This window comes from Pristiophorus japonicus, chromosome 9 (assembly GCF_044704955.1).
Source record: "Pristiophorus japonicus isolate sPriJap1 chromosome 9, sPriJap1.hap1, whole genome shotgun sequence".
NCBI classification, from domain to species: Eukaryota; Metazoa; Chordata; class Chondrichthyes; family Pristiophoridae; genus Pristiophorus; species Pristiophorus japonicus.
In genome coordinates, this window is record NC_091985.1 from 48,814,782 (window position 1) to 48,824,894 (window position 10,113).

Consider the following 10,113-nt stretch of genomic DNA (forward strand, 5'->3'; position numbering starts at 1 on the left):
GAACGAATGCCAAACGCACACCTGTTGGAAACGAATAGCCCCTTGTGTGTAGTGATGGTGGTCAGAAGCTTGGATTCTTCAGCCAGTTCCTGAATCATGTAGGCTGAAGTGAGGTCCAACTTGGTGAACAGCTTGCCACCTGCCAGTGTGGCAAAAAGATCCTCCGCTCTCGGAAGCGGGTATTGGTCCTGTAGTGACACTCGGTTGAAAGTGGCCTTGTCGTCGCCACAAATCCTGACCGAGCCATCCGCTATAAGGACAGGAACGATGGGGTTTGCCCAGTCACTGAATTCAACAAGCGAAATTATGCCCTCTCTTAGCAGCCTGTGCAACTCACTCTCAATTCTCTCACGCATCACATACGGCACGGCTCTGGCTTTGTGGTGCACTGGTCTGGCATCCGGGGTGATGCGTATCACTACTTTGGTGCCCTTAAAAGACCCGACACCTGGTTGAAAAAGTGGCTCGAATTTCTGTAGGACTTGTGAGCGTGAACTTCGCTCCACAGATGAAATGGCGTGCACATCCCCCCATTTCCAGTTCATCTCAGCGAACCAGCTCCTCCCCAAGAGCGTGGGACCATTCCCTGGGACAATCCAGAGTGGCAGCCGGTTCTCCGATCCATTGTGTGTGACCACCAAGTTTGCACTGCCTAGTAATGGGATGATCTCTCTGGTGTACGTCCGTAACTGCGTGTCAGTGCGTTCCAGTTTGGGCCTGTTAGCTTTAAGTGCCCATAGTTTTTCAAATTGTTGGGCACTCATAAGTGACTGGCTGGCTCCTGTGTCCAGCTCCATGCGTACCAGGATGACATTTAATAGAATTTTCATCATCATAGATGCCGTTTTGGTATACGAGCTGTAGACGTCTGCCACATGAACCCACTCGACTTCAGTCCATAGCTTTGCCCCAAGCATCACCCTGCCTTGTAGACCCCTCGTCTGGTTCCTCTGCCTCGTAAATTAGCCTCGCTATGAGCTTTCTGCACATTTTGGCCAGATGTCCACTGAAGTTACAGTTTCTGCAGATAAATTGCTGAAACCTACAGGTTCTCGCAGCATGTTTGCCACCGCACCTCCAGCATGAGCTGAGATTGTTGTGAATAAAGGAACTGTTACCAGGCAAGATTGTTGTGAACAAAGGAACTGTTAGCAGGCATTCCTCTCTGATTGTCTCTTTGATTACTCCTGAGCACTCTGTTGCTGAGTGTCAATGGTCCTATCCCGGGATGCATTGTCCCTTGTGATGGCGTGAATTGCCGATCCCCCTGCCATTGTCTCTGTTGTTGGCCCACCCTAAAGGCTGTTGCTGCCTGGGCAGTGTCGAATTGCCCTTGCCTCCTGCGGGTTTCTGCATCTCGTTTACAATGTTAACTCCCTAGTTGGAACCAGGGCTGCGCGCATAAATTATCTTGGTCTCCTCTTCCCCTGCCATGAAGGTCTGAGCTATCAACGTTGCCCTTTCCAAATTCAAGTCCTTGGTCTCAATAAGCTTCCTGAAAATCCCGGCATGACCAATGCCCTCAATGAAGAAATCCCTTAACATCTCCCCACTGCAGGCATCTGTGAACTTACAGAGGCTGGCCAAACACCGAAGGTCCGCAACGAAGTCCGATATTCTTTGTCCCTCCCGACGCCGGTGTGTGTAGAACTGGTGCCGGGCCATGTGTATACTGCTCGCCGGTTTGATGTGCTCACCGATCAGAGTGCTGAGCTCTTCAAAATACTTGCCCGCCGGCTTCTCGGGTGCGAGCAGGCTTTCATCAGCGCATACGTCTTGGATCCACAACTGGTCAGTGGATGCACCCTCCGCTTGTCAGCCGCTTCCTCTCCCAGCCAGTCCTTCGTGACAAAGCTCTGCTGGAGCCTCTCAACTAAATGGTCCCAGTCCTCACCAACACAGTACCGTTCCTCTGTGCTACCCGTGGCCATCCTCGTGGGTCGTTGATTCCCGTTTCTCGTCGCCAAATGTGGTGTCCTTACAACTTACTATAGAATCACACGAGGCATGTACTGCAGACAAAGTCACTACGTGACCTGAACCTTTATTCCCAAGACCAAGGAGTGCTGACCCTGCGTGGGACCTCCCTTTATATACCTGGATGACCAGATGAGGATTGTCTCCCACAAGTTCACCCCCTGTGGTCAAGGTGTGCATTACTAAGGTGTATACAGTGTACAGTGTTGTTACATAAGGGTTACAGTTATGTGAAGGTTACAAACATGACACTTTCATGATCGAATAGCTGCCCAACATTTACTTGCAGGTCGTAGCAGTGAACTTTTGGTGCCCATAATATCATGCCACAACCTTCGGGAGAGGAGATGGTGAAAATTTGAGGAACAAAATTCTCAAATTAGTTATATTTAAAGAGATTTTTCTCATTTTTCAATAAGCTTCAAAAAGATTGTTCTTTCATCTATCTGTGGGTAATCTATTCCTTATGCATTAACAGAAAACACCAGGACCAGGAACGTATGAGCCTATCAGACAGCTACCAAGCTGGACCGAAGCTGCTTCCGATCTGTTGTATTAATTAAACATGTAAACTGCATACTGTCTCAAGTCCCTTCAGATTTTGCTCAATTTCACAACTTTTCAATGCAATGTTATTTTTATTGCACAGTTTCCTGAATATGTCACTATTTCAGAGGTAAGACTGCACGCTCAACTAAGAAAACTTGATGCGAACAGAATGGACACCAGGATGAACAAAATGGCTGCCAAGCTGAAGAAAATTGTTGTCAAGCTGAACAAAATGGTGGATGTATTAAACTTCTTTGCACATTTGCCTAAAGTACCACACTCCAGATCACAGAAAAAAATTAGAGTACAAAAGCAAGAAAGTTATGCTAAATCTTTATATAAAGGTGTCAGTGTAGCTCAGTGGTAACACTCTCGCCTCTGAGTCAGAAGGTTGTGGATTCAAGTCCCACTCCAGAGGCTTGAGCACATAATCCAGGCCGACTCTCCTAATGCAGTACTGAGCGAGTGCTGCATTGTCAGATGCCGTATTTCAGATGAGACGTTAAACCAAAACCCCATCTGTCCTGTTGGGTAGATGTAAAATATCCCATGGCACTATTTCAAAGAAGTGCAGGGATGTTCTCCCTGGTGTCCTGGCCAATATTTATCCCACGATCAATATTGCTAAATCAGATTATCTGGTCATGCTGTTTGTGGGACCTTGCCGTGCACAATTTCCTACATTACAACAGCGACTGCTCTCCAAAAATACTTAAATGGCTGTAAAACACTTTGTGCTATCCTGAGCTCATGAAAGGCACTATATAAATGATAGTCTTTTTCTTTGTCAATCATTGGTTAGGCCTCAGCTAACCAGTGTTGTGTCCAATTCTGGGCACCATATTATAGTAAAGATGTCAAGCCCATGGAGAAGGTGCAGAGGAGATTCATCAGAATTATAGCAGGGATGAGGGACTTCAGTTAAGTGGAGAGACTAGCACACGGCACTGCTACCAGTGCCACGTGCTAGTCAGAGTAGGAATCGTAGGATGGCTCAGATGAATACGTGGCTTGAGGAGTGGTGCAAAAGGGAGGGATTCAAATTTCTGGGACATTGGGACCGGTTCTGGGGGAGGTGGGACCAGTACAAACCGGACGGTCTGCACCTGGGCAGGACCGGAACCAATGTCCTAGGGGGAGTGTTTGCTAGTGCTTTTGGGGAGGGTTAAACTAATATGGCAGGGTGATGGGAACCTATGCAGGGAGACAGAGGGAAGTAGAATGGGGGCAGAAGCAAAAGACAGAAAGAAGAAAAGTAAAAATGGAGGGCAGAGAAACCCAAGGCAAAAATCAAAAAGGGCCACATTACAGCAAAATTCTAAAAGGGCAAAGTGTGTTAAAAAGACAAGCCTGAAGGCTCTGTGCCTCAATGCGAGAAGTATTCGTAATAAGGTGGACGAATTAACTGCACAGGCAGCAACTAATGAATATGATATAATTGGCATCACGGAGACATGGCTCCAGGGTGACCAATGCTGGGAACTCAACATCCAGGAGTATTCGACATTCAGGAAGGATAGACAGAAAGGAAAAGGAGGTGGGGTAGCGTTGCTGGTTAAAGAGGAAATTAACACAATAGTAAGGAAGGACATTAGCTTGGATGATGTGGAATCGGTATGGGTGGAGCTGCAGAATACCAAAGGGCAGAAAACGCCTGTTGGAGTTGTGTACAGACCACCAAATAGTAGTAGTGAGGTTGGGGACAGCATCAAACAAGAAATTAGGGATGCGTGCAATAAAGGTACAGCAGTTATCATGGGCGACTTTAATCTACATATAGATTGGGCTAACCAAACTGGTAGCAATACGATGGAGGAGGATTTCCTGGAGTGTATTAGGGATGGTTTTCTGGACCAATATGTCGAGGAACCAACTAGAGGGCTGGCTATCCTAGACTGGGTGATGTGAAATGAGAAAGGACTAATTAGCAATCTTGTTGTGCGAGGTCCCTTGGGGAAGAGTGATCAGAATACGGTAGAATTCCTTATTAAGATGGAGAGACACAGTTAATTCAGAAACTAGGGTCCTGAACTTAAGGAAAGGTAACTTCGATGGTATGAGACGTGAATTGGCTAGAATAGACTAGCAAATGATACTTAGAGGGTTGATGGTGGATAGGCAATGGCAGACATTTAAAGATCACATGATGAACTTCAACAATTGTACATCCCTGTCTGGAGTAAAAATAAAACGGGGAAGGTGGCTCAACCGTGGCTAACAAGGGAAATTAATGATAGCGTTAAATCCAAGGACGAGGCATATAAATTGGCCAGAAAAAGCAGCAAACCTGAGGACTGGGAGAAATTTAGAATTCAGCAGAGGAGGACAAAGGGTTTAATTAGGAGGGGGAAAATAGAATATGAAAGGAGGCTTGCCGGGAACATAAAAACTGACTGCAAAAGCTTCTATATGTGAAGCTTTGTGAAGAGAAAAAGATTAGTGAAGACAAATGTAGGTCACTTGCAGTCAGATTCAGGTGAATTTATAATGGGGAACAAAGAAATAGCAGACAAGTTGAACAAATACTTTGGTTCTGTCTTCACGAAGGAAGACACAAATAACCTTCCAGAAGTACTGGGGGACCGAGGGTCTTGTGAGAATGAGGAACTGAAGGATATCCTTATTAGGCGGGAAATTGTGTTCGGAAAATTGATGGGATTGAAGGCCGCTAAATCCCCGGGGCCTGATAGTCTGCATCGCAGAGTACTTAAGGAAGTGGCCCTAGAAATAGTGGATGCATTGGTGATCATTTTCCAACAGTCTATCGACCCTGGATCAGTTCCTATGGACTGGAGGGTAGCTAATGTAACACCACTTTTTAAAAAAGGAGGGAGAGAGAAAACGGGTAATTATAGACCGGTTAGCCTGACATCAGTCGTGGGGAAAATGTTGGAATCAATTATTAAAGATGAAATAACAGCGCATTTGGAAAGCAGTGACAGGATTGGCCCAAGTCAACATGGATTTATGAAAGGGAAATCATGCTTGACAAATCTTCTGGAATTTTTTGAGGATGCAACTGGTAGAGTGGCCAAGCGAGAACCAATGTATGTGGTGTATTTGGAATTTAAAAAGGCTTTTGATAAGGTCCCACACAGGAAATTGGTGTGCAAAATTAAAGCACATAGTATTGGGGGCAATGTACTAACGTGGATAGAGAAGTGGTTGGCAGACAAAAAGGAGAGAGTCGGGATAAACGGGTCCTTTTCAGAATGGCAGGCAGTGACTAGTGGTGTGCCGCAGGGCTCAGTGCTGGGACCCCAGCTATTTACAATATACATTAATGATCTAGATGAAGGAATTGAGTGTAATATCTCCAAGTTTGTAGATGACACTAAACTGGGTGGCGGTGTGAGGAAGACGCTAAGAGGCTGCAGGGTGACTTGGACAGATTAGGTGAGTGGGCAAATGCATGGCAGATGCAGTATAATGTGGATAAATGTGAGGTTATCCACTTTGGTGGCAAAAACATGAAGGCAGAATATTATCTGAATGACGGCAGGTTAGGAAAAGGGAAGGTGCAACGAGACCTGGGTGTCATGGTTCATCAGTCATTGAAAGTTGGCATGCAGGTACAGCAGGCGGTGAAGGCGGCAAATGGTATGTTGGCCTTCATAGCTAGGGGTTTTGAGTATAGGAACAGGGAGATCTTACTGCAGTTGTACAGGGACTTGGTGAGGTCTCACCTGGAATATTGTATTCAGTTTTGGTCTCCTAATCTGAGGAAGGACGTTCTTGCTATTGAGGGAGTGCAGCGAAGGTTCACCAGACTGATTCCCGGGATGGCGGGACTGATATATGAGGAGAGATTGGATCAACTGGGCCTTTATTCACTGGTGTTTAGAAGGATGAGAGGGGATCTCATAGAAACATATAAAATTCTGACGGGACTGGACAGGTTAGATACAGGAAGGATGTTCCCGATGTTGGGGAAGTCCAGAACCAGGGGACACAGTCTAAGGATAAGGGGTAAGCCATTTAGGACTGAGATGAGGAGAAACTTCTTCACTCAGAGAGTTGTTAACATGTGGAATTCCCTACCGCAGAGAGTTGTTGATGCCAGTTCGTTGGATATATTCAAGAGGGAGTTAGATGTGGCCCTTATGGCTAAAGGGATCAAGGTGTATGGAGAGAAAGCAGGAAAGGGGTACTGAGGTGAATGATCAGCCATGATCTTATTGAATGGTGGTGCAGGCTAGAAGGGCCGAATGGCCTACTCCTGCACCTATTTTCTATGTTTCTAGAGAAGCTGGGATTGTTCTCCTTAGAGCAAAGCAGGTTAAGGGGTAATTTAATAGAGGTGTTCAAAATTATGAACGATTTTGATAGAGTAAATGAGGAGAAACTGTTTCCACTGGCAGGAGCGTCGATAACCAGGTGACATAAGAAATTAGTGCAAGAACCAGGGGGAAATGAGGAGAATTTTTTTATGCAGCGTGTTGTTATGATCTGGAATACAATGCCTGAAAGGGTGGTGGACGCAAATTCAATGGTAACTTTCAAAGGGGAGTTGGATATATACTTAAAAAGAAAAAAATTGCAGGACTAAGGGAAAAGCAGAGAATTGGGACTAATTGGATAGCTCTTTCAATGAGCCGATACAGACATGAAGGACCAAATGGCCTTTTTCTGTGCTGTAAAATTCTGTGAATTTATGAATTTTCACTGAGATTGTCTTTGAATGAAAGATGATGGAAATATGCAAATCTGAAATATCAGTGCATGTAACCACTATACAAATAAGGTTATGTGCCTTTTTTTTGTAAATATTGTGTCAGCATTAATGAATTCACTACAGAAATAAAATAAGGATGTTAATACGCATGTTCCACTGTTTCAGTGTTTATTCATGTGTTCTGCTGAATTAAATTATCACAGAGAAAAATCTTGTCTAAGACAGCTTTTAGCTTAAGGTCGGCATGCTCTCTTTCTTCTGCATGGTAACCAGCTATCAGTCAAATGCCCTATTTGGAATGCAGGGTTCGTATTGGAGTGGATGCGGGTCAGGAGATCATTCTTATCTACTGTCACAATGGAGGAGCATTTATCATTTTTCTGATGTCTGCACCAGCTCTTTAAGGGCGCATGTCATTAGGAAGGTGCTTTACTGTGTTTTTGAACAGAAGAGTGCATACCACAATTCACATCTGGTACTATCTCAAGCCCCAATTTTAACTCCGCGTTTGTATCGAGGTGGAATTGAGGTGGGCGGGGGGGTGAGGAGACAATCCCTCATGACATAATTGGATTGAGACTTTGGGCAATTTTAACACCTGGGCCGCATTGTAAAATGCTTGACGGGCTGCCCTCGCAATTGTGTCACAAATCACCACATGACATGCCATTTCTATTAAATTATAAATAACAATTCCCCATCAAAAGTGTACAGTTTTTTCAAATAAATAGAACAATTTTTAAAAGCTGTGTTTGTCTGCCTCCATTGCTGTCAGTGTTGCATTGTCTGGGAGTGAAAAAGGAATGCTGGAAGACCGAAACTGGGTGCTAAAATGTTTGGAAATAGCGCACAAATGACAGCTTTAGTCAGGAAGCTAGAATTCTATTGTTCAATTAGTTTGTCACTTTGTTCTTATTTTTCTTCCCATCTCTTCTGACGGCACTGCCTCATATTTGGTTATAGTTCCACAGATCTCTCTGGTACCTCGCCTGAATTGCCATTTTTGATTGTTAATTTTCTTCCCATTTCTCCTAAAGGTGCTGATTTTTATTGGAGTATAACTTTTGGTACCTCGCCCAAGTGACCATTCTTCATGTGTGAGCTTAGACAGTAAGTGTTCCCAGGTTATTGTACCATGGGAGGCATCACAACAGAGTCCTATCCTGCCCTCGCATATGCACATTCCAGGAGGAGTCACTGATAGCAATCAGGAGTGGGGGATCCTGGCTAGTTCCTCACCCCCAACCATAGCCTTGGGGGGCTGAAGTACATTGTCACTTCTCAATTGCTGCCCTTACAGATCTGCTAACTCAGTGTACTGAGAATCAGATGTGAGATTGTCCTACAACAGATGGTTATCCAGTAAGCTTAGGGGAATCATTTTTCACATAAGTTCAACACAATCTATGTGCAGGTCTGTATTTTTATATATAATCTATATTCCCGAATAAGCTGATTGTATTGCATCCTGCAGTGCAACTAAAGAAAGTTAAATCCCCTCCCGGGCTGTTTGAACATGCAATATATGGGATGGTCTGGTCGATTTGCAGCCAGCTTGGGTTTACTGGCGAGAGAATCATTTTGGAGAGGAGCAGGGCACAATTGGCTCTCAACAGTTTGATTCTTGACTGCACCAATTTTTTGTTAAACTTTACGTGGCAGAATTCCAGTTTTGTTGCTATGCGTCAATGTCCGTACCGACACACTGTGCAATTCTGTAAGTCACAACTCTAAGAGTGCTTTATATTATTTAGTGTTGCATATTGGCATGTTACACCACCACATAAAAGTTCATGATTCATTTACAGAAATGTCTGGGCCAGACTTTTTGTTGACATCTCAGAATTGTATCAGGACATGATGGAGAGTAATGACCTAATACTGCACAGTGAGAATTATCAAGCCATTTTCTTATCAGGATGATAGAGCTATAGTAGTTATAAAAACAATAGGGTCAATGTTCATATTTCACGCTCCCGTTGCAGAGTTTCAGGATTTAAATTTTAAGAAATGGTAAGTTTTGGGAGCTCCAGCCTCAATTTCCAATGAGGCTGATTGACTGCCCGGGTGCTTCTAGCAAGGAGCTGAACATGCAAGGAGTGCTGGTCGGGAAATCACAGGCCCGGAGTCCTCATTTTCCAATGGACAGAAAGTCAAGTGGCTCGATTTTAACCCACTCCACCCTGGCAGGAACTCGGTGGGGGGGGAGGGCTTTTAAATGCTTGCATTCAGCCTTACCGCCTCGTACCCGCTGGCTCGCTGCAGTACGGTGGCTGAGGTGCACACGGGAAGCAGGCAATTGGCCTCATGAATTAATGCGAATTGGAGTCCTATTACGTCAATCGGATCCCGATTGCATTTTAGCCGGGGGATGAGCAGACTTTCTGCGACTTTCCCGCCAGCTGTCGAGAGGAAGAAAAAGAGAAGGGGAAAACTGCTTTGTTGGGCCAAGAGGAGCGGAAATGACACGACACCCTCCTGGACCCCACCCCACACTTACCTGCTTGAAGCCGAGCCTTCCTCTGGTGCCAGCCAGCAGACTCCGGCTGCTTGAACAACTTCTTCCAGCCATGAGGCAGCTTCTGTTTCCCACTATTTCGGACAGGCAACTGACCAGCAGTATGCAGGTTAGGCCCGGAAACTAAAATGCCCCGGGCCTCAAACATAGGCCAGCAAGTGCGTTTTGCAATTGCTCCACCCACCTGAAACCCAGACTGTTTACAAATCCTCTTGTCCTGAACCCTACTCACATCAGTTAATTTCCTGTGAAAGTTCTGCATAATTTCTCTATTGTGCAAATGTCTGTTACATGGGAAATCCAGCACTGTTGTCTTGTAACTGCATCTGCCGTAGACTGATTAGTAGAGATTGATTACCATGATTAGTCAACAACTCCATTATCTTCGTATCAT

General features: G+C 45.0%; 1 protein-coding gene across 4 annotated transcripts in view; it reads left to right on the forward strand.

Moving 5' to 3' along the window:
* Positions 1 to 7,331, forward strand: part of stpg4 (sperm-tail PG-rich repeat containing 4) — a 126,156-nt gene extending 118,825 nt beyond the window's left edge. For all 4 annotated transcript variants that reach the window (XM_070889333.1, XM_070889334.1, XM_070889332.1 and 1 more), the window contains one exon: positions 2,456 to 7,331. In XM_070889333.1, the coding sequence (XP_070745434.1) occupies positions 2,456 to 2,536 (81 nt within the window). In that variant the 3' untranslated portion in view covers positions 2,537 to 7,331. The remainder of the gene's footprint in view (positions 1 to 2,455) is intronic.
* The last annotated feature ends 2,782 nt before the right edge of the window (positions 7,332 to 10,113 follow it).